We start from the raw sequence: 25,689 nt of genomic DNA, 5'->3' as shown, positions 1-25,689 counted from the left end.
TCCCGATGACTGTTTCGTTCATTAATATCAAAATTAAACATTAGCAATCTGGGGCAGTGGTCCTCAGATATATCAAATTAATGCCGTTTTACGATGTTAATCGACAGTGCATGTTTTGCGACAACATAAACTTGCATAAAACGAAAACATGGCGTCTTCTATCGTCAGGACCCGGCGTTTGATGTGCTGTCATTTATGGTCTTCGCGTCTTTACAGGTATGCTAAATCATCTCTTTTGTGAGATGGATCTGTGATGATTCGGTTAGATATTTAGAGAATTCGAGGACAATACGTTTTTGTCGTTTAATCAAGATCATTTTTGAATGACACTAGTACCGTGGAAACCGTACCGTGACTTGAGCTACACTGAAGTCTGAAGTCAGTTGTGTAAATTCTTTGGAGGAGCCGGAGCGCGGGCTCTATTGATATCCAACATGGTCCCATTTATCAGACTGTGTAAAAAAATTTGGCTTACAAGTTAGGTTCATTTTTCGGTGATATATTGTATATGGCTTTTTCTTTCAACTTCGGTGACTGGGTGCAGTGAAAAATACCAAGCTTACATGTATTTGCTGACGCCCTCTACGGAGACTTGCGTAAACTTACCTGTTTTTGTCGTAAACTGGCAGTGCAGGTATATGAATATGGTCGGACGAGTAATTGGGTATGGTACCTCCACAGTGAAAAATTGCAGTGAAAATTAAGCCAGCACGTTTAGGACTTGAAATATTAGTAATCTCTCCGACATTGGCATTAAAAGGATAAATTTATCTCATACTACAGCTGTTTTCACCATGTCAAACAATTGACCAGAATCACATAAATGTTCGATTTTTGAATCATCAGAGTGAAAGGTAGTGATAAGAATAGCCTCTCTTTAAACTACACACATTTTATCCTTGAAGTCATAGTTAGATCTATGAGCAGATTGAGATTTCCTGTAAACATTGCACTTTGCAGACAAACGATCTACCCCAAACTTAGTCCAATGTTACCAGGCTCTTCAACCCGACTGAAGTCTGGAAGCAGCAGCGTACAGGAAGAGGATGAAGATAAGCCACTCCAGTACACACACAGTGCAGCATCAAGATGGAAAGTTGATGAAAGTCTAGGCCGACAGAAAAAGCAGCCATTGTGGAAAGTGATGGCAGTTAGCGGAATATTTAGTGTGCTTCTGCTATGGGCGGCCTTCAGGGAAGAGACTGAAATTGACAAGCAGCTGGAGAAATCATTAGAACAGCAATTTGGTGAAATTGACGCCACAAAAAGACAAGAAGTGTCTACATCAGAGGAGGAGTCTGTAGAAGTTGCTGTTTGACCTCACGTGACCCTTAACAAAAGAACAAATCGGGGATTTCAGGCTGGCAAAGGGGAGAACCAGCCACAGTTTTGGAAATCTAGTCAGGGAACAATGATTTTGCCTTCAGCAGTTGATCCTTTAGTCTCAATCTTACATGAAACTAGCTATTGACTCTGAAATAAGCCAAACAAGTTTTGTGTGGAATGCCAGAAGTATTTTGAAGCATTATTTATTATTTGATTCACTGTTTAATGGAGTACAATTGTCTCTCGATACTTGGACATGCCAGAATAAGCAATTACTAATCAGTGCAGAGTAGTATGGTTGCATTAGATTCATGACATTCAGTAGCTATTGCTGCTCAAATTCTTGTGCTTTTGCCACATTACGCGAATATAACTCGTTCAAATCACAGCTATAAAAGGCCAATGAAATGGTCTTTCAACTTTATATAGGCGGTGAAATTACTTTTATGGGAGATTTTCACAATGATTTTCGGCCAAAATTAATGCAGTCGACATTTATGTCATTCACACGTCGCACATTCAGATACATTCAAGATTGTGATCATGTTTGAATACAAGTTGAACGTACAGTTACAGGAAGTAACTTTCAGTGTGACAGTAAAATTGTCAAAATAAAATAAAAAAGACTCGTGGGCCTGGACATTTTTTTTCACCTGTGGCCTTGACAGCAATACTTTAATACCATTACTGGAACTGTAGTAGGGCACTTTGGTACATCTTGAAGTATGTCTTCAGGTGATCAATAAAAATTTCCCTTCCTCCAGCCTTGTATTTGGTCTTATACTCTGCCTAATGATTCTTTCAAATAAATCAGTCAGTATCACAGAAATCAACCAAAGCATCGTAAGTTTCAGTGTTGAACAAGACCATATGCAGCTTGGCATGTAAATATGTGTGCAACTCAAAGTCTGATCAGGAGAGGCAAGCAGAATGAAAGCAAGAATCAGGACAGAAGGAAGACTACTAACTTAGATGCCACACAAAATACCATGAAAGAGGGATCCAGCTTTGAAGAGGGGTGGTTGGAAACAATACGGCCTGCCCAATGTGAAATTGTGACATACTGGTAATATCAGTCCCCTGAACGCCAATGCCTTCAACGCTGCCTGTACGCGGTACAGCAGAGATGAAATTGGTTACATTACTCTAAAAGGGAGCCAACAAAAATCCTCTCAAACCGTACATTTCATAATTATTACAATTGTCCATAAAAATTTCAATATATGATGTTCAATGTTGTTGCCTACTTGACAATTAATTTCAATATGACAAAAACACCAGGCAGGCTAGGACCCGAGCTACAAATGTGGCGCGCTTATCTGGTTACCAAAGATGTAGTCTTGCGTCACTGATGGAAATAGTCAACCAAAGGCAATTTCAAAGTATGTCTTCTGATATTATTGCATGTCTATGGTTGACATGTGGCAATGTCCCACCGATGCAAAGATAACCCATGTTTGTGCCCATTTTACTTACCTTGCAGAGAGGGAGATTGTACACAAATTTGTGTCAGAATTCAGTAGTGATCAGACTTTATTGTAGACATGATTGGATTGATTTTTACAGCTTCAGATATTTGGAACTCTACATGCGTCTGTCAATAGTCCAAACCCGGAATTCGAATCGACCGCGGTACAAACAAAGCCATGTGCGCAAACGCGCATACATGTACTTGTATTTCCATACGCATGTATGCATGTACACATGTTGGTTTGTTTGTACCGGCATCACGTGATTATTTGGGCGTACTGAGTCTGTAGAACGCATCGCGTCCTTTTTATACCGGAGTAGAACCATTGATTTCCGTGCACTATTGATCTAATGATATTCAGAACTATTATCATAGGGGTCAATGTCAGATACTGATAGGCATTTTGAAAGAACATGCTTGTTAGAATGAGTTTGAAATAGAAAGGGATTGCAGTGCATGTTTTCATATTATGGTGGGGTACAGAATTAATTGGCTTAAAATACATCAAAACTATTTTACTAGAGATAAAAGTCCGGTTCAACTGCTTGCTACACCCGAAATTTTAGCAATCATGCAACAGATAGTGTATTGTCTTGAAAACCCTTTTAAAATTGGCAAATTTGACCAATACCGCCACCCCTGGCTTATGGCAGTTGAACGAGACAATTGACGGTCTGTGGAGCTGACCCTGTAACTATAGATGGCAATCCGAGACTAATCTAGGCTATTTTTATTTGACAAAAGGAGTAGTTAAGGGATGATTTAAAGTGATTGTGCCTATTAAAATCTACAATTTTATCTTGGTGACTTCTAACATACTCCTGAGGGTTTAGACCAAACTTTATTATACAAATTAAAAGTCACTGAAGTGTTAACAAGTTGAAAGTCCTTTATAACTAACTCTTCAACAGGTCTTTTAAAATAGAAGTAACAGATGACGCACTGACCATTAACGTTTATTTATGGGCAAGGGCAGAGGAAAGCCAAAAATTAATGGGCAAGGCTTCCTGGGCCCAAGCCCATAAATAAACGGTAATGGTCAACGCAAAGTCTGTTATTTCAATTATATTATCAACAAACCAAAAAAAAACATCAAAATTTACGAAAATTTCATGGCTAACGACAACGTGACCCCAGAACCTGTCAGAGAGTAGTGCGCGCTGCAAAACTTTTGCAAATCCGGAGATTTTTCTGAAAAAAGCGTCTAAACTTGGCCCACAAATGCTCCATTTTATGGTTGATAATGATCTTTGTACAAAATCACAAATTTTCATTTTAGCTGTACAGGTACTGTGTTTACGATATTATTCACATTCACGGGCATGAAAACAAACCATTACTGTGTATTTGTGGGTAGTCATGTGGTTCAGCTCGACCAATTAGAACGCAATGGACAGGGCGTGGTAATATATACTGGATAATGCTGCAGTGGAACCAGAAATGTTTTGTGGTGGACTCACCTGCTTTGATCAATTAGATTAAATCCAATGTAGAGACAGGGTGACACTAAACACTATCAAGCCATAGACCCTCAGTTTTTGGAAGATCTAAGATCAAATGGTCTACATTTTTCTGCAAGTCCTCACTTAATTTATGCCAAAGTAAGTCTTTTTCAGAGTACTCAACCAATCAGAGCAGCTTCCTCATTGCCACCATAGATAGTGTCTATGTTGCAACAGGCTGCACATTGTCAGTTCTGTTGTTTGCGTTACTTGGTTACCTTTCCCATCTTCCCCCTCCACTGTCAATGCCTTTCCTGGTGTTTTCTGTAGTGTGCCTTCGGATTTTGAGAAAGCACCGCACAAAATTCCCCGTGGCTCAGATGAAGTGGAGGGAGGACCACAGAAATATGAAAACCCACGGATCTCCACACTGGATTTTGATATGATTGCCAAATTGATATGCAGAGCAAATCAGTTTTGAATTTGTCAAGCTCATTGCATGCACAACAATAGATTGGGACATTGTCACTGTGCTACTTTGTGTTGTACTGACCTGGTCATTTTTAGTTAAGCATTCACATTCACCATCCATTCATTTAAATACCACACTGCATTTACATATTCTAAAATGGGACTGTTTATTGAAAAGTAGTGAAGATACAATGTCTGGATAGATTGCCTGGTTAAAACAGTCTGGACACTAAAATAAGTGTACTCTGCAATATCTGTATGTTACAAGCTGATGTATACAATAAAAGCACATAAAACATTGGAAATAGACACATGAAGAGAGACAGGACTCAAGAAGAGTCAGAAACAACAGAAAACATGTATAAGTTAAACATACAAATTCTCCTTTTAATATAAAATCGGCCGTTTCACTATGAACTACCTAATGGATGATACGTCCACACACAATATAAAATTTTCTCATCCGGTACCTGTGAGTGAACTTGTTTGTCAATATGATCTGATAAGAAAAGTACAATCTCTGATCTAAATCTATTTTTACCATGATACATATGTGATTCAAAAGTTAATTTATCATAAAAGGGGTTGGGGACAGAAAGGGGTATTTCACTTAAGCACGCTCGCCACGAATACGTCTAGCCAGCTGAATGTCCTTGGGCATAATGGTTACACGTTTAGCATGGATAGCACACAAGTTGGTGTCTTCAAAAAGTCCGACCAAGTATGCTTCACTAGCCTCCTGTAAAGACAAAATAATAAAAAAAATTTCAGTATTATTTCTCAACACTTAAGTGGCATATTTATATTTTAGATAGAAGCCTGTGCCTTTCACCATTTCAGCAGTTCATTCGACATGACAAATACTGATTAAGAGATACTAAACTTGCCCCTAAAGAAAACCAACCTGAAGAGCTCCAATAGCTGCACTCTGGAAACGGAGATCTGTTTTAAAATCCTGGGCAATCTCACGAACCAACCGCTGGAATGGCAGTTTCCTGATTAACAGTTCTGTACTTTTCTGGTAACGACGGATTTCTCTCAGAGCAACTGTACCCGGCCTGTAACGATGGGGCTTCTTCACTCCTCCAGTTGACGGAGCACTCTTTCGTGCAGCTTTTGTGGCAAGTTGCTTACGTGGTGCCTTTCCACCAGTTGATTTACGTGCAGTTTGCTTTGTACGAGCCATAGTTCTCTAAAAAATAAACACCTGAAAAGAAACGTGGAAAAGTCATGAAACACCAACAGCATGACAGTGAGAAGCCTCACACAAGGAGAATTTATGAACACAATTATGTTTGACATACAAGTAATGCCGCGTCTCACATCGCCATGACAACAGGCGGAGAGCAGCTAGAAGTAATAATGTAAGACATGCCCAGACCTTGAAAAATTTAAATACGAAAACCAGATTGGACCGTCGTAAAGTAATAGTGCTAACGTTTAAAAATAGTCCTTTGTTTACAACACGCTACCCGTTGACGCTGAACCCTGACCCGTGGTATTCCACTATGGTTTTCCCGGCATTTTACAAACGCAAGCACATTCGCGGCAGAGTATAACCGACAGTTGCTAACAGTGCCATTGACGAGCAAAGACAGCCGAAGTCGACTGATATGACCCTACGAGGATTGGAGATTCACAACAAAGGATTACTGAGAATATTAAATGAAGATGAACCCACACACAGTATCGTAACCGTTACTCTGCTATATATTCACAAATGGCAACGCGAGAATTATGAATGGGCGCTTTAACGTACGATACCTTTAGCGGTATGTGGATTCACTGAAACACTGCCACAAACACAGGTTACAGATTAAATATTTACCGCACTTGAAGGAATCAATAAGGTTGTTCTTGACTGGCATTTACGCGCGAAAATACGTTCGGCGGTACACACTCGTTATTCGACCTTGGAATAAAGGACGCGTTCTGATACGAACTACCATGGCACTGATATTTCACATATCTTGGTAAGTATCCTATGTACAAGTCCCGTTCTTGCTTAGAAGTCATGATACCTATGTACATGAACACTATCAATGACAACGGTGCATGTTCCATTTGTTATTATGCCAAAACTTACCGTTTTCGGAGGTAGAAGAAACACACGCGAGAAAACAACGGTTCTAAAAATGTCGGCTCCGACCTACAATTTCCTGGTGTATATATAGCTTTGCTGACGTCACAGATTTTTTCTTGCCAATACGCCACTCTCCATTGGTTTAAAATGAACTATGCGAGAGACAAATACGTTCATTGGTCATTATTATTCATTCTGTGATTGGTCGATTTCCTTGAATTATCTAGATCTTGATTGGTCCAAAATGACATTATATGATTGGCTGCAGTACATGATGCTTGAATCCCGATTTTGCACCAAGCTCGTCGCATTTTTGCCAATGGGAAAACCCGTGCAAAACGGCACACAGTTCGTGTCCACTGTCTGCAGCATAAGCCCACGGAATATACCGAGTGATTGTACCGTCGTGTGGACATCGTGAGCGTGGACATTCTTTAAGGACATTAAATGCTCTACTAGACTACCCCAAGCATTTAGGATTCGTAACGGATAGGTTCCACGGTAGACCTAAAATCGGTAAATGCTTGGAAAGGATCACACAGATCAGTGATCATGATGTCTGGACAGGACTCTGTAGCCGGCCGGCCGGCCGTATCTCATCATCTCACCGGCCGAGACTCTCTCAGCATGCAGACTCGAAGCGTTGACCAACAGACACTCGAAAAGGCACGTGTCGCACAGCTGATTACCGTTGTTGCTACGGTGTATACATAGGTTGTCTCAGGTCGGGTACCTCCTACTTGTACTACAGCTGCAATAATTGTAGCCCGGCTGCCATCTTTTTCGTGTTTGCTGTTGATGCTGCGGCTGGGTTGATGCATGGTGTTAGCTAGCTCCATGGTTGATGTTTCGGCCCCAGGCAAAGCATCACGAGAGAAAGGATGGAACACACACCCACTACACCCCTGGCACATATACAAATATTGCAGCTATGGTGTGAGGTACATTATAAAATTCCTCAGGAATAATCATGTACGACGTAATCTTATAGAATACATGCCTGTTCAATGTTGATGGAAAACTAGCTTTTTCCTTCAGTACATGTAAAATTTTAAAAAGCTTTTCGTTTCGTTTCGTCCAGCGTCCTGTGCATGTGTCTACAACCAACAGTCCACCTTGGCCTTTGTTTAGCAGTCAACTTTAGGATAGCAGTGGGTCCATAAGTGGTGTTTTCAGACGGGATTTCTGACTTTTATGGGTTAATTTTGACTTACAAGACTTTCGCGTCACCACCATACAGAGGGGTAAAAGTCGCAAAATACCAGATTACCACAGCTGTGGATCCGCAGGTATCTTTATGAAAGATTTACATGTAATATTCAACACTTTCGTGACTTGTCCACTTTTTAAAACTTTGCTTTCGACTTTGAACTAAAGCAACATTACAAGAAAAAATCACAAGGTACAAATAATCCATTAAATGTAAAATACAGTGGTCATATTACGTCATCATGCCTGGTGAATGAAAAGTCTCATTTGGTGGAGCTATGCTAGTCGCAGTGTGTATGCAAGATAATGCAAAAATGTTTTTGATAAGGAAGTGAAACTTTCCCTTGCATTCATTTCAGTTTACACAAAACTAATTTAGCCACATGACATCAGAAGTTTGGAGCAAGGACTAAGAATTGCAATATATGAGTCAAATCTGTTAAGGAAAGATTGAAGTGGACAATATTCAGATATTGTTGAAATTGCAAATTCACAAAAAGTGGAAAAGCGATTTTGATCGATCAGTGTAAGTGAATTAAAAATTATCAACTACTTATTTAAATCAAACTGAAACATTAAACTGGGGGTGTAAATCACAACATTTAGATATATTAATTTAAAATCAACATAAACAAGAGACTTAATGGCCGAGAGCTCTGCTGTTTTGTGAGGTGTTGATGAAGGTAGAAATCTTTGATAGCTCATTTCAGGATGGCCTGACCACAAATGCCAAAAATAGCTACACATTAAAATAATCTCTAAGAATCTGCATACCAAGTATCAAAGCTATCAGACAAGTACTTTTTGAGAAACAATTATTTGACCGAAAATGGCCAAAATTGCCCCCAAAATGCAAAGCTGCTGATTTCATAATAATTTCAATATATTACATTTAATTGATCTGTAGACCAGAACACCAAATATTAAAGCTATCAGACACATAGTTTTTGAGAAACAAATTTTTACCATTGTAGATTTCATCATAATTTGAATGCATGTATATATTTTGATCATCCATATGAACCTGTATACTAAATATCAAAGCCACCTGACAAGCGGTTTTGGTTACAAAAAAATTTAACCAAAACTTACAAAATTGTCGTTCTTTAGCTTTAAAACGAGTAATCATGATATGGACAGTGCTGGGTACTTTCATATGATGGACACCATTAGTGAATTGCATTGATTGTAATGATTGTATTAGTCAGTTTATAATAGTCATTCTCAAAACAACATAACAAGACCAGGCTCTGATGACAAGGCAGGATTTTTTTCACAATTTAACCTCTTAACCACCACGACACAGTATAATTGCTGAACCAGACATACCTTGAACACATTTTGGAATCTCAGCAGTTGGTATCCCTGAACATTGGTCAACCTTACCAGGAGTGACAGAAATTTTGTTTTACGTTAAGTTTTTCAACCAAACATTGGTGACGTTAATCAGACCTCATACATTTGTTATGCCAGTAAATTTTTACTTTACAAAATGTAGCTTTGACTTGCAAAGTAGTAAACAATATGGTATTTAAAGGGGGGGAGTGGTTCAGCTGGTTTTGAATTCAATAGAAAACATGTACGAACTATGTATGATTCCGTGTATATCAGAGAGGAGTGTCAAATACAGAGCCTGCACACCCATGCAATCTTTTGGCATATGACAATTTGATCTCAATGTATGTATGTGTGTTGTGTTAGTGTGGCAAATGGGAAGACGAAATAGAAAAGAAGATTCAAGTTAATTTCACAAAAAATTCTAGTGAGGAAATGAAGCCCAAAATACATAAAACAATTCTGTTTCTTCAAAATATGGATATTTCAAATATTTTTGTTTTGATCAACAGATCGCACGTAGCATTGTTGACAAATAATCACCACATGACATTTTTTTCAAATACCATGTTTTATTTAAAAGTTAAAACCATTAAAATACATTAAGTTACACAAATAAGTTTTTATAATTTAAAGACATGAAATGTTTGTTATAAAAAAAATTAGTTAATTGAAGTAGTTTTTATTAGATTTCCACGCCTTTAAATAAGTACATTAAAAGCATTTTCCATGATAAAAACTTTTGCAGCATATTCTTAAGACAGTACAAAAGGTAAGCAACTACACCAGACAACATGACAATATACGTACGACTGCCTTTTATGACAGAAAGCAATTAAGTCTGCGTGGAGTCCCCTCCTGGAAGAAAGAACTGCAAATGAAAGTGACAATGAAACATTTCCTTACTGCCTATGGTGATATACAAAGCTGGGCTACATATATAAGTGAGAAAATTCAACATGAGAAAGCATGTGAAAATGTGATAAAACAATAGACAGAGCTTGAAATCAATTTTTGACTGACAAGCAAATTTTATTCTAATTGGAGCCGATATTACTAATGAAACCAGAAAGGTAACTCACTAAATTTGAGTATTTCATTCCTGCTATACTTCTTTTTTATTTGATCCAGTAAATTTGTAATATCACATACTTCTCAGTGTTAGGTTCTGGCTCATTATTCAGCTTTTATGAGAGTAATGGTTCTCAGTCAAATTGCCCGTGATGTTACGGACAGAAATACAGTGGCACAGATGTGACGGCCGATTTGCTGCAATGTGCCGATCCCCTTTACATGCATGAATTCAAATTTATTACCACGAGGAACGCCGTATGCATTCACTCACTCACCAGCTATGCACAAATTGTCACAGTGACCTACTCTGCCAATATTGAAAGGTAGCCATGGGAAGGGACAAAGCAGTTTGGTTTGTGCTACAGCGTTGTTCTGATTGACAAGACCTGTAAAGCCTGATCAGCCTGTCGGAATGACCTTGACCTTTCAGAAACGTGACCTTTTTCCCAATGATGCAATTCAAGCTGAATCACTGAGTGTTTGAATATTTTATATGACTTCCTGAGCTTGTGCAAGAAAGAAGGACCAATGGGTATCAACATTTTCTGAAAGAGTAGCTGCAACAACCAAAACATTTGTCCTACAATGGATGCTCAGTTAACATTGATAACATTAGCTGGTAGGGTATGGCTGACATCAATTTGCATGTAAATGCTGCCATCACCTGCATACTGTTCGCCAATCAGCTTCTCCGTCATCATGAACTTCAGTCTTCCCCTCTTCTGATTTTCATTGCAGCCTGTGCTAGGTGGCCTGGGGACTTCACTGCAAACAATACTGGTCGTGAAATCTTTCCTGTGCATGGCCCGGTTGCCCTGCTCATACACTGTCACTTTACATACAGCATTGAACGGAAATTTCAACTTGTCATCATAAACACCTTTCTTCAGTATCACAAACAAGGATGTGTACGTTTCGTCCCTTCCGTTATATGCATTGAATTCAGCCTGTACGCAAAGTCTGTAACCTGGGCAACCAGTATAGAAGGTAGGGCTGGTCAGACGACAGAACTGATCTTTTTCCGCCAGATTCATTTTCCAGAGTAGCTTGCCATTGAAACTGGTGTTCTCAAGCACACTAATTTTTTCAGCTTGACAGCTTACGAGCAAATCTCTTTCTTTCAGTTTTCTACAATAAAAGAGGAGAAACAAGCACTGAAATGACATAAATACGCATTCAAAGAAGACTAGGTGTATATATTGTTTAAGTTCAGGGGGGGTGTTGTTGGAACTGCATGTGTGCGACTTTCCTGTTTACAAACAATGGGTTTTATGCATGATATCTAGATACATGATGTCGACATAGCTGCAACATTTAAATTTTACCATATTCATTGTTCACAAACAAATTTTAACTTTCATCAATTGCAACGTACTAAATATAGCTACAGTATTTACATCAGTCGTAGGGGTTCCCTTGCAACCTTTGAGCAGAGTTCCAACGACACCCTCACTTTAAGAGTAAATGAAAGCAATGCATGCAGAAGGTATCTGCAGATATTTTTACTGTTCTTTCAATAATCCCTCTGTGGGTATCTTCTAAAGTATGACATGTACAGTGATTTGTAGTTTTGCGATTCAGTACTACCACCAATATTATGGGTCATTACTATATATTGCATATGTAACATTGCTGACAAAATGTTGGACGGATGTTGACAGTCTGGTAATAATTACTGCAGCCTGTGCATGTGGGTCAAAGCCCTTGACATGCTCTTTATACTGTCTGCATTGGTGGTAATACAGATATGAGTATGATTTTCGTCATTATTGTCATCGTAATTTGTTAAATTTTTGTGAAAAAAAAAATATTATTGCATATCAATGACAGCTTTTTATTTAGAATCAGCCCGTTTTAGCAGTACTCACTGTTTTAATATTTTGAGTTCAGTAGATAGTGTCTGATATTTCTCTCTATAGTCCAGGACTTCTGATTGTGTTGTTTCTATCTGCATTTGCTGTTTGATCACTATAGATGACAGCAGTGAAATGTGATGACTGGCAGCATCCTGACAATGAACGCTCAGCTCACATCGTTTGATCTGGTCAGAGCAAAAGCATGATATAATCAGTGGTATTGACTGAACATATTGTATTTTACAATCTACAAGGCATCTGTATAAGTGTAGCTGCTGAGACTGCCCATAACTATTTAGCAGAATTTAAGGTGCCCCGGAAACATCAACTAAGCTATGGAAGCTAAAGCATGAAAACAAAAATAATTGACATATAACGCCCAAAAATTAAAATTCCTATCTCAGTCAGGGAACTAACCCTTTCATCACTGTAGTTTTGTCCAAACCTATTGTTATCAATGGTGATTGTTGACCAGTGTTTTCAAAGAATCAGGGTTGAAAAGGTCAAAGTTCATCTGCCTTCTTGAAACATTTTACTTGTTTAGACTAGAATTGCAGCATCAGTATATATGAAATCTCTTCAAATGGTCTTCTACACTAGTATTGCAGATACCTTTTCACATATGAATTTCCCAAGTGATAATTGAAGCCTAGGACCAACACACTGTTTATATAAGGGCCAAAATGGCACTGTGAGTGTACCATCTGACAGTCTGTGACTTCTTCAGAATAAAATAGAAAAAAATAATTTCACCCTTCTGCTTCAGTGGGAATATTCCATTGTGCAAATAACTGTATTAAAAAGACAGTTGAACTGTGAAATTACATTGTTTATCTTGTTATATTCCCTCTTCTTTTTGATAGTTTTTTGAAACCTATAAACTTACATGTGTTAAATCTACTCTCTAAATTTCTTGACAAAGAAATGCGTTAAGGTGGTGCACTATGTTAAAGTATAATCTTGTTCTTAATAATTCAAAATTATTGAAAGTAGAAGTGAATGAACAAACGAGTGGAAAAAATGGTGTTCTTGACCTAGTTTTTAAGATATATTACATGGAAATAATATTGCCCTTGAGTGTGCACCTTTTCCAATCACAAATATCCCAGCCGTAAAAAAATTGGGAAACAGACTGAGATTGAAATATTGTAATTTCCTTTCAAGACAGATCAATGTAGGACTTTTGAATATTGAAGACGCGAATTGACTACTGGCCAAATAATGGAGCATGTCTTTGCCAAACGAGCTTTGTCACTGAGCTTTCCAAAGATTCTCTACAATGCTTGAAAACAGGCATGGTAACATGGTAACAGATATTTCAATATGGTGTTTTCTCATCTCACAAAGTCTTTTAGTGAAAGAACAAAAAAAGGGCACAAACTATCATATCCTGACAGCACTTCTTGCGTTTCTATTAGCAATCGAAATGACATTGCACCTGCACCCATGGGAAGTCCCTTCATCTGATTTCAAATGTTGTCAGTGTGAAGGAGCAGCTGAGAAGTGGCACACTGCCAGTACCTTGCAACACTGGGTGGCAAATTACTCATTACACCTTACAGAAAGATCCTTTTGTTGCACACCAAAGTAAGACACCAATTTACAGTTTCCAGATCGAAACATGGCTAACAAACCTGCATCTGACATCCAATGTGTTGAAATGTGCATGGTACCATGGTATGGGGGCAGTCTCCGTCGATTACGTCAACATGTCTTGGTATCTGTAAAATTTATAAGAACAAAGGAATATCATTGAAAGTGATAGTTTGATATGTTTCAAACAAGATGATGTGAAAACAGAGATAATGTAGCATGATTTTTTACAGACTACTGCCAGCTGCTTTCACAGACCAAGCTATTGAAGTGGGTGAAAATATGCCTTTTTGGCTCAATACCACTTTACACTGACTTAGCAGATGGGGAAGTGATGCTGTCCTGCTGGAAAAGTGTTAATCACGTTGAAATGCCTTGTCTTAAACTTGTTACGACAATCTTAACAATTTTATGTTCACTGTTAGTGTTGTAGCATGTACAGACTAAAATTCACTAGTCAACAATAGCATTGTACATGTAGTACACAACACAATGAATTTGCAAGAGCTGCAAGATGTACATACTTTTGGGAGAATCAGATGAAAATATTCTCCTGAAACAAAAATAATGTAAACACTATCAAAAAGTTATGACTATTGTCCCCCTTCAGTTTTCAAAAGAGCCTTTGTAACCTTTGCAGGGTTGAATATTAACTATATGTCAGGAAAAGAGATCAGTTAATGTAATCAGTGTACAGGTACAAAGTGCAGGCTAGATTTTATATCCCCCTCATAGGTCCAGACATCCTTGGAATTCATGACAAGGTCATACTGTCCCACTCATTGTAGCACAAAGAATGAAACAGTGCTGTTTAAATAAAAAAAGAACTTCAATTACTCTTCTTCCAGACATGCTCTCCCTATCTGATCTGATGATCACCTGGTCAGTGAGTTTACAGTGTGAAACAAAATGGTCAAAAAATGTTCAGACTGTGACCTTGAGAGTATGACTCTGTTTTGTTTATTTAACTTCTACTAAGTCCACATATGTTATCAAAGAAAATGCTCACTAGTACAGGAAATACTTAGGTGAAATCATAGACAGTGAGAAATCTCTTCTGTCTATGGTAAAATCAACAGCTTATTTTTTTTTTCTTTCATAGAGTAAAATGCTCGCGATACAAAGTTGAAGTATTAGTTTTATTATCCTTGTACATATACCAGACTATGGCTGCTGATGAACAATTTTGAGATTTAGAAGCATTAAGGTAACACATGCTTGGACACAGATAGTTATGAAATTTTGTTCAAACACCCACCCCCACCCTGAAACTATTATTTATTCTCTGTAATAATCAAGAATATGGATCAGAGGTCACCATTCAGGCTTTGGGATTTAAATTAAAGACGGAAATTAACTGAAATTTACTGATTCTGAATATTAATAGGCCTCTTTATCCTTTGTGGTCAAAACCAAATTTTTGTTCTCGCAAAAACAAAACGGTAACTTTCCAGGGTTCAAAAAACAAGACAATCAAAATAGGCACATTCTACGTGAATACAGACTGCAATGTGTAACAGTAAATCACTATGAAAATTGTTCAGTTTATTCAAAATAATAATTTATGACATGGCTGAGTTTTACTTTTATTAGGCCTGTAATATCTTGATAACGCATGTCTTTGTTTTTTTCAGTTTCCAAGGCAGGAAAATGGTGCCACGTGAAACAAGATGTTTATAAATTATGAGAATGAAATGAGAGTCAGATAAATACAGCCATGGATGGCGGACAAGTATTATATCAAACTAATCAAATAAATTGCTATGAATAGAGAAAACTCTTGGCCAAACCATATAATGTATGTAAGTGATTAGGAATTCATGGATGCTCTGGAGATTTTTGACCACATTGTTTGAATTTTACCCCAATGGGTCAATTTTTTCCTATGTAGTTGAAGCCCAACTTTAAAACTTTTCAATGTGACCGGAGTGGAGGATCCCTCAATGATTTCTTAATAGCAATAGCAGTAATCTGCCCAAACATTCCTCACGTGCAGAATTGTTAATTTTGTAATAATTTGATAAACAAGTCATCGTTGATGACACAGTCCCCACTTGTTAATGGGTGCTTTGATTACAGGTCCTCAGAGAGGATAGAGTCCTCTTCATTAGGTCTGTGATAAAAATACTTTTGAATAAATTCGCTTGATACATGTCTGAGTTGTAGTTCAGGACATGAAAAAATCGTAATAAAATGGCCACATGGTGGCCATAATGGATCGAATCACAAAACAAATCAATGTGCATATGTATGACATACGGGAGGTCAATGTCCTTGTACCAACTTTGATTAAATTTGGTTGGAATATGCCTGAGTTATGGCTTTGTACATGAAAAAATCATAACAAAATGGCCGCACAGCAGCCATATTGGATCGTATCACAAAACAAATTTACATGCATATGTATGATATTGGTCAATCTCCTTGTACCAACTTTGAATAAATTTGCTTGATACATGTCTGAGTTATGGTTCTGGACATGAAAAACGTAATAAAATGGCCACACGGCGGCCATATTGGATCGTATCACAAAAACAAGTCAATGTGCATGTGTATGAAATAGGTTGATGTCCTTGTACCAACTTTGAATAAAATTGGTTGAGATATGCCTGAGTTATGGCTCTGTACATGAAAAAATCGTAACAAAATGGCCGCACGGCGGCCATATTGGATCGTATCACAAAAAAAATTGATGTGCATAGCTATGACATTGGTCAATGTCCTTGTACCAACTTTGAATAAAATCTGTAGAAACATGCCTGAGTTATGGCTCTGTACATGAAAAAATCGTAATAAAATGGCCGCCTGGCGGCCATATTGGATCGTATCACAAAACAAATTTACATGCATATGTATGATATCGGTCAATGTCCTTGTACCAAGTTTGAATATAATCGGTTGAGATATGCCTGAGTTATGGCTCTGTACATGAAAAAATCGTAACAAAATGGCCGCACGGCGGCCATATTGGATCGTATCACAAAAAGAATTGACGTGCATATCTGTGACATTGGTCAATGTCCTTGTACCAACTTTGAATAAAATCAGTTGAAACATGCCTGAATTATGGCTCTGTACATGAAAAAATCGTAATAAAATGGCCGCCTGGCAGCCATATTGGATCGTATCACAAAACAAATCGACGTGCATCTGTATGACATATGAAGTAATCCTTGTACCAAGTTTGAATGAAATCGCTTAGGGCATCTCTGAGATATCTGCGTGAACGGACGGACGGACGCACGGACGCACGCACGCACGCACGCACGGACACGACCAAACCTATAAGTCCCCCCGGACGGTGTCCGTGGGGACTAATTTGAACAAATATGAATAGGGTCATCCATAGGCACAAAGACACCAAGTTAAACTTTCCCCCAAAGTGATCAGATAAGAATTGAATGAGGAAAATCCTCGAACCTCATCAAAACTATCCATGTATACCTGATAAAATTGTTAATTTTGTCATTGCTTGAACAATTTCAAATTTGTCCTTTTACCAAAATACAAGACCATATCATCAGGTATCCTAACAATGACTCGGTCCATATGGATATGAATTTTGTACATCCATATTTATCACATTGAAATGCTCAATTTCTAACTTTGGAACATCTCTTGCACATGCAAATTAGGCAGTCTTATAGTTGACAAGTAAATTGAATCCTAATCTCCTCTCATTTGAACTAAATAAAGGGTTCTTTGCTATATTACAATGCACTCCAACAGTATTAGTATAAACACATAGAGATTCAACAAGTTTCAACATGCTCCAACAATGTTATGTTATTACATATGCTATGTCAATATCAAAATGTCCATCTCTTTAAATATAGCTTTCACTGCATTCAATGATAGTTACGGCATGTATCGTACTTACATTTTCTCTGAGCACACCATGCTGTCCACATTGTGCACAACTTACTGGGAACTTTGGACACAGCAGAAGTTCATGTCTCTGAAGACAAATCAGAAAGTAATATGATAATGCAATCGCTGATACTGGTAGCCATACAGCTCAAATTCACCAGGTAGAAATTAACAGAAGAACAGTGAGCTTAAGGTAGAACGTGCCTCCGGGATAGATATTCAGGCTTTCAAATTCTATTAATTTTATTCTGATCTACCACTTGTGGGGGCTCATCTTAAAGCTCTTGGTGTAGAAATGTTTTCACCATCTTAGTTTTTAGAAAATTGAAAATTTTATCTTTTGTCATAGAGTTAACACAGGGATGGCAGCCATTTTGAATTTCAAATATCAGGAAATCTTTGGTACTTTGTCTCTCTAGTACAAAATTTTTCACGGTGACCCCTGATTTTTATTCTTGATTTAATAAGAGAATGGTCGAAAGTTTCATTGAGAAAAGGTTGAGCAAAAGTTTAAGCCTTTCACTTTTGAGTGGCATACTACCTTAACAGTGTAACAATTAGTTCCATGACTGATTAACAGTTTAATGAGGCATGAAATTTTTAATGTAATGTTCAACTGGTTGAGTAATCTTCCCTAAAATTGTAAAATTTTTATCCTATATCAGTCACTTTGCTGTAAGTGAAATATTTACTATTTGACACACAGAGTGAGCAATGGTTGAAAAAAGGGCAAAACTATTATATTGAAATGTGATGTTGGATAAAGCAACTCTGACCAATGGTACCACACTGACAGCAGATTCATTAATCACGTAACCTGGTCAAGCTGACCTGTTCTGGTCATTCACCTGAATTCCTGTAAGCCACTGTCCAATAATTTGATTCATTGAAGTACAGATCCTGGCAGACATACCTGTATCTTATCTAGGACTGAATACCAGTATCAGATATACCTCAAAGTTGGACGGTGAGATTGACAAATAACTGATACCGATAGTTTTGGACCAATAAGATTGCTTACCATGATAAACCAGCTGGGATTACCGTCCATGAACTTCTATACTAATTCAAAGTACATAAAATCATCCAAATTTTCACTCATGCACAGTGAAGGACAATGATTCAGAATGCATATACTCACTGTTAGATCACTACATATCAGATTTTCAGAACAATATTTGCAATTCACAAGACGCCTTGGGCATTCACTGAGATGTTCTTCCCTCTCTTTTCTCAGAAACGTCTCCCCACAGATGTTCGGACAGCTTAGTGTCTCGTACGGACACACAGGAACATGTTCCTTTATAATAAATGAATACAAAAAATAAATAAATATATTGCAAGTTTGGAAAATAAAATTTGGCAGTAGGAGAAAAGTTATCAAATTTATGGAACATAAAGTTGTCACAAATCATCCCGAAAGCTGCTCATTTACTTGCAGCAGGTTTTCAAAGAAAAATAGTCAAGAATTGAGCAATGACGACAACTTCAAATTTTTACAAATCAACAATATCATGGAAAACATTATCTAATTTACAAATACATATGCTTCACTAGAGACAATTAACTACATGATTTATGCCAATATATGTTAATATTTAACACTGTGTCTGTTTCATACGCACTTGAAGTTCTCGGAGTTCTCCTTTCCAGCTGCATCCATCAGAATGGTAATGGCAGAGCACTGACAGAGAGAGTACTTCCCTCATCATGGCGATGTCATCAAACACCTGCAATGAAATAAATCACACATGCATCTCTTTCAAAGAAATATACGCGGGAGAGGAAGATATGGCGTAGAGTTGTAAAAGCCAATAAACAACAAAATTCTATATTGCGTGTACTACTTTTAACCGAGGACGTACTGGAATTGTCAATGTACAGGTTTGTGTTTTCAACAAATACCATGAAGTTAAAAACAGTAAAAATTTTTTTTCTCATATTATATAAGTATCAGATTAAACACAGGTATCATCCAGGTGAAGACATATGATGAAAATCCTACAGCTTATGCTGCAGGGATACGGAAACCATACCTATCAATAATAGTGTAGTTTTCTTTATGAGTAAAATCTTGATTTATGTAGACTCTACACTGTTCAGTTTTCAATTTGTCACAATGAGCTATTCAGATACATTGGGGTTGAAATCTAGCTTAGGCACAGCACAAAATCACTATTGCATCCCAAGACACTGATTCAGAAACACTGATTTTGTGTAAAAGCATACCTACATCAAGATTACAGTCAAACCATGTGTTGTCAACTGGGCATCTGACATATCTTTTGGTGCTGTAGAAGGTGAAAACAGATCAAATGTAAACATGCAAGTTGTAAACCCGATCAAAGGTAGAAGATTGACTGTGAGGGCGCACTTCAGGAAACAGAGCCTCTTCAGTTGTAAAGGCCTTGATATGAAGTTCACAATCATCCAATCAAGCATACATTTTCCAACTAAGTTTGTGATCTTCCATTATTTTTATGGCATGATTATGCAAACTTAGCCCAGATTTCGGATGATAAAAGATTAAAGGATTTCTCGTAAAGAAGTAAAGTTCAAGTTTGTCTATGATTTCTTCTGACAAACCACCCTCAAACACTTGACTCAACACTTCATGAACTGACAGTCTGTTTCTAATTGATTAATTACTGCAAATACTCAAGTTTATCAGAGATGCACATTATGTTAATGCTGACAAGGGTTGAATACGTTCAAAATGAAATGCTATGGTTACTGTAATTATTAGGGGTTGGCATTTAGATATTGAGGGGGCTGCATAAAATGAAAAAAAAAGTCTGCTGAGCAAGTGAAGCGTGTGAGGAAATTTTTAATCTTTTCTGCTTTTACGAAAAAAGATACTCCAGCCATTGGAAACTGAAAAGTGTGTGGAATTCTGGTTACAGAAGGTGCAAACAAAGAATTATGTGCAGAAAATGTTATAGTTGTACAGTAAAAATGAGTGTCATCTTTCTGTGCCGCCCCTTCCACAGATCTGATGATCTATCAAAACCTGTTCATTAACTTCACAGCTAGCAAAGTGGACTTTTACACTTTTCCAACACTCACCCGCATACTCGGCTGAGACAGGTTTTACAGAAACGGTGTCCACATTTAGTTTGTACAGGATCTCGCAATGCCACTAAACAAACTGGGCAGCTGTACTTCTTGTCAATGTCCGGAACAAAAGTTACATCGTAACCTTGGAAATGCTCTTCTCCTTCCCGTTGCTGTCCTCCTTGGCTGTTTCGATCTCGACCTTGTGTTTCAGACGCCATGCTGTAATGGATGTGGTGACACTTAAAATTCCTAGTTACAATATCTCAAAACCTACTAGCTGGTTGGCTACTTCTGTAAACTTTGTTTGGGTGGGTGGGTGGACTTCAAAACTTTGATTATGTCTTACATGTGAAACTGAAGTGTATGACTGATGGACTTTCAAAAAACAATATACAGCAGGTCCCATTATAATGGAAACTTTTTCACTTTACGGTGACACAGATTTAAGTATGGCAAGTCACAGTTGCTCTATCGTAGCAGAACTGTGGACAAACTTACTTAAATCTGCAAGACTCGCTCCCTCCCCCTCCTCCAACCCTAAATCAGATGTATTAAATTGGTGGATGTTACCTTACCGGAGTGCAACCTTGAACAGTCAAAGGGATTTAAAGTTGGGGCTCATTTCAGGGTTATCTTTGACAAAATACATATTATATCCAACCTTAAAGGGCCAGTAATGCTAACTTTTGATAACTTTTTCACCATTTTTGTTTTGAATGTGAGCCAAGCCTCCTTGTTTTACTTCCTAAAGCATGTTGATATACACAGTCTTCAGCTTGTCAACTCAGCCCATACGCGTGTAAACTGCATTGTTATTGTTGAAAAGTGACTTCTGGTCCGGACTAGAATTCAAATGTAAACAATAACAATGCATTTTACACATATAAACACTATGTTGACAAGCTAAATAGTGGGTGTTTCAACATTCTTTTGGAAGTACAATAACAAGTTGCAATTGACATCCAAAATAAAAATAACGAAAAAAAAATCATCAAAAGTTAGCATAATGGCCCTTTACATGTAAAAGTGGAAACAGGAGACAATAAAAGTCTGGAAGTTGCCCAAATTAAAAATAGTGTGAATACCATGTGACGAAATGACTATTGCTATCTACTGCCTAAATTTTGAAAAACTTACAGCAGAAGACATTACGAGTTATAAGGATAGCAGTTTGTTGCGACTTTTGTCTTTCTACATACTGGTAAACATAGTACACAGAGACGTGTATCAATGCATCACCACTAACTTAGTGACAGTGACGGCCATCAGGAGATGCTTGACAGATTTTAACTTGGCAGAAAAGCGCCACCAATGCACCATTGCGTAGATGAGGAACATGTTACTGCAGTAAAAAATCGTAACAAAAATCCTGGTTAAAGTTGACCCCTATTTCCCCTTTGCGACAAAGTAAATACTGTTAGAGGAAGGTTAACATTTCAGTGAGCGATGGCGGTGGTTTAAGTCTTGGACTCACCTGCTATTGCGGTGTTTTTTTGATCCCAAGTGGAGTTGGCCACCTTGCTCGGCTGTCTTTGGAAGGAAGATGAGGACTTCTCCAACGCATGTGCATGCCTAAGCATGATGGGTACAAAATACGATAGCAAAATCAGAGACGGTCGGATGTAAAATTCTCATTCAACTCATGGCGAAAATTCAAACTATCGAATATTTGGATTTTAAATCACGCTTTGCTGCGGGCATCTTGTTTATTAGTATTTTACTTACAGCTTGCACAAGTCTGCCACGTGACTTTCGAGGGATCCCGTATAGGCTAAAAATAAACCAACCCCACAGGGAATATTACACAGGTAGATCTATGTTCACTATTCGCCGCAGACCTCGACAATTTGAATGCAGAAAATCGGTATGAAACATTTAAAAACTTCAAAGCTCGAAAATTATACTAAATATTTGCGCCGTTGTGTGTTTAACACTTTCTGTTGAATATACTGGCTTTTTCAAAGCATGGTTGAGGTTTACGTTTTCTCCATCACTTGTGTTGAAACCTGCCTCACTCTGGTATCTCGACTAAACGAAAAAATAGGGATCGAGAATATATATCATACTAGGGATCGAGGAATACCCTACCCTTAAAACCATCACTTGTGATTACATGTTAAAATCGTGACATTTTCATCACATATCACAACAGAATGAGTCTCCCTCCATCCCAGGCCCCGTGTGCATTCGATTCGACGTCACATGTGTTTCCTGCAACCTGTAACGCTAACAGCTGCAATATTTAAGTTTGGCATGTGGCTTTCCCCGATCGACGAATTTGGGGTTGGGGTGGCATTTCCCCGGCCTCCACACAAACACACTGATTGTGGGAAAAGCCTCGGGCTACCCACTGCATATATAGTCTTGTAGACCTATTCATGAAACCTGCTCTGTGTGGATATTTTCACATTATCTCCAAAGTAATTCTTGCAACAGAAATTTATCAGCAAATGTCATCTATTGATTTAATTTTCTTTTCTTTTGAATTGTTTTTAACTTTGGTGAATGACAAGTTCTATGACAGTGTAACCTGAAATATTAGATGGGGGCGTGTCCTTGATCAAATGTTTTCGATAAGCTTGGAAAGTTAGTCATGCACCCACTCACTTTAATTTTAGCACGATTGGAACTAATTTGGGATAATTGGATTTTCGTATTTTTCAAATTTCTCAAGAATTCTAGGTCACCTATGGATGAATGTTGCAATATTACAAATTACTCATAAAAACAAGCGCATAACGTAAAAGGAAAAGCAGATGAGCTTACATTTGCAGATTAAACAGACATTACTTCGTCATCCAGATATCCCAAACTAGTTCAAATCGTGTTTTTTTCCATCCTCATCAAAAATAGTGTGTTCGTCAAGGAAAGACAGTCAGCCTGGGTACCACAAGCTGTAACTTTGACGTATTTTCCATTCCTTTTTTGGTGTGTCTGAAAGAGACTACTAGTATCAGTGTTTTCTCTGCATGTTCACTGAAGGGGCAATTTCTGCCCCATTCATCAAAATTTGGGGGCAGACTTGACATTTTAGGGGCAGAACAACAGCAAATTCACACGTCATTACACTATATATGCGCTTGGGTCAGCATCACATAGGCATATTTGCTTGCTGTGTTTTGTGTTTTGTGCTGTATTTTTTTCGCGCTGTCAGTAAAGGACAGAAAATGACTCGAGATGCGCAATTTGCGCAATTGTGCAGTCGAGAGAAAACCCTGCAGTATTACTTGTTCCACCCCCAAATAATGTCGTAACACAGCCAAACGCTTAACATGATATTCAGTGTGCCAAGACAGCCTGTATGTGTGTTTGTCCAATTTCATTGTTGACAACGAAACTTTAGTCCAGGACTACAATTCACATGACTTGCTTGTCATCATAGCATTGCCTATCACAATTTATGGTGTCAGTGGCGCTAGTATTCTGTATTTGTATAATCTATACGAAATATTCCTGCTTTACAGAACAAAAATACCTGCAGTATCATCAAAAGTTAGTTGCTTTACAGAACGAAAATAACTGGAAGTATCATCAAAAGTTACAGCTGTTGTCCCTTCAGGCCTTACTTTGATTATCTATGCGCAGTAAAACGTATGCAGTTTATATGCATTTTTACTGAGCAAGCGGCGCAACACAGAGTCTGCATTGGTGCGTGGCTGACGTGAACGCAGTATTAAAGCTCGCTTTATCCGGTGTATGTATTATTAGTATTAAAGTCTAATCGTGGACTTTTAAATAATTAAACATAAACATGCGAGGTTTCACAAATTTGACTGCTTTTATTAAAAAAACTTCACTTGAGTCGAGTCTAAAGCTATTTCCAGAGGTGTACAAAAAGTTGCAAAAAGTAGATTGTTTTTTTTATGATTGTATTCGTAACATGTTATTGCAGCTGTACGCTGATGTTGAATTTGTAAAATACACTGGTTGTTGTTGAAGATATATAGAGGTACGTATCGGTAAAATCGGTCACTAAGCCATAATAATCGCTACATCATAAAGATAGCCGCATTCCGACCAGTGTCGACCAAATATGGTGATACTGTATGATTTCTGTTTGTTTTATATGTTCTTGAAATGTTTGTTTTTCATATTCACTTCAATGCATTTTGAGTAGGCTATATACTATTATTTCTTCCCGATATAAACGCCCATGACAACATCTTCTGCTATGATCACTTTAACCTGTTCCGAGATTGATTGTTTTTCACGCTTTTGTTTCTACTACGTTCAAATCTTGTGTGGTGTTTCAGACTCAGTGATGACGAAGGGTTGTACCAAAAACGGTCATGCTTTTATCATTCTGTTCATAACGAGTGTTTTTAAATATCTCCCACCAGTCGGTTCGTAATTTTATCAAAAGTTTTATATGGTTCTCATTTTATTATTTTGCTTATCTTTGATTTTCCTCGGAGACTGTCATTTTGTTCGGAATTCCAGTATCGGCTCAGTGTGCACGACAAGCTCGATTGCATCTCACTTCGATTAAAACTCACGCGATAACGGTAGGGTTTTTTTTTAAATTGATATAAGCTTACATTATTCAGGTAAGCTTTAGTATAATGCTATCAGGCGATTAAGTGCAAAAGTATAATCACACCTTTGTATATACAAATCTTCAACTTCATAAGAAAACTGAAAGAGCTTGTTTTCTGCTGTTTCGCCCACCTTTCTTCTTTCACTTCCTTGATTTCACCATGATTTCACGATAAACCCTACAACTATGTCAATATTTATATTTGCAACGCCACCGGCGCGTCCGGTAGAACTAGTGAATGAATGCTGCTGTCCTACAATATACGGGATCGGAGAGTCTTTGGTAGTGTAGAAGCGCGGGCGTCGTTTACTCTGAATAATCACACATTTGCTCCTTTATAACGGTTCCTGCTAATCTAATTATGT

At 37.8% G+C, this 25,689-nt stretch overlaps 3 protein-coding genes across 3 annotated transcripts; 1 reads left to right on the top strand and 2 right to left on the bottom strand.

The window, feature by feature from the left end:
- Positions 1-82: 82 nt before the first annotated feature.
- LOC139151714 (ubiquinol-cytochrome c reductase complex assembly factor 4-like) lies at positions 83-2,155 on the top strand. The gene is made up of 2 exons (XM_070724675.1): positions 83-216; positions 961-2,155. Exons 1-2 carry the CDS (start codon positions 149-151, stop codon positions 1,316-1,318), a joined length of 426 nt encoding a protein of 141 aa, XP_070580776.1. The 5' UTR covers positions 83-148; the 3' UTR covers positions 1,319-2,155.
- A 2,703-nt stretch (positions 2,156-4,858) lies between these two features.
- On the bottom strand, positions 4,859-6,933 carry LOC139151712 (histone H3.3A). Its single transcript, XM_070724673.1, has 3 exons — positions 6,797-6,933; positions 5,615-5,917; positions 4,859-5,449 (listed from the first exon to the last, which is right to left on the bottom strand). Exons 2-3 carry the CDS (start codon positions 5,894-5,896, stop codon positions 5,321-5,323), a joined length of 411 nt encoding a protein of 136 aa, XP_070580774.1. The 5' UTR covers positions 5,897-5,917; positions 6,797-6,933; the 3' UTR covers positions 4,859-5,320.
- Positions 6,934-9,888: 2,955 nt separating this feature from the next.
- Positions 9,889-22,398, bottom strand: LOC139151711 (TNF receptor-associated factor 6-like). Its single transcript, XM_070724672.1, has 9 exons — positions 22,262-22,398; positions 20,797-21,006; positions 19,964-20,021; positions 19,356-19,460; positions 18,872-19,030; positions 17,741-17,818; positions 13,902-13,988; positions 12,280-12,452; positions 9,889-11,539 (listed from the first exon to the last, which is right to left on the bottom strand). Exons 2-9 carry the CDS (start codon positions 21,003-21,005, stop codon positions 11,005-11,007), a joined length of 1,404 nt encoding a protein of 467 aa, XP_070580773.1. The 5' UTR covers position 21,006; positions 22,262-22,398; the 3' UTR covers positions 9,889-11,004.
- Between the last annotated feature and the right edge of the window lie 3,291 nt (positions 22,399-25,689).

This window comes from Ptychodera flava, chromosome 15 (genome assembly GCF_041260155.1).
Source record: "Ptychodera flava strain L36383 chromosome 15, AS_Pfla_20210202, whole genome shotgun sequence".
In the NCBI taxonomy this organism is placed as follows: domain Eukaryota; kingdom Metazoa; phylum Hemichordata; class Enteropneusta; family Ptychoderidae; genus Ptychodera; species Ptychodera flava.
Note: the sequence above shows the minus strand (reverse complement) of the source record. Positions and strands in the feature narration are given on the sequence as shown.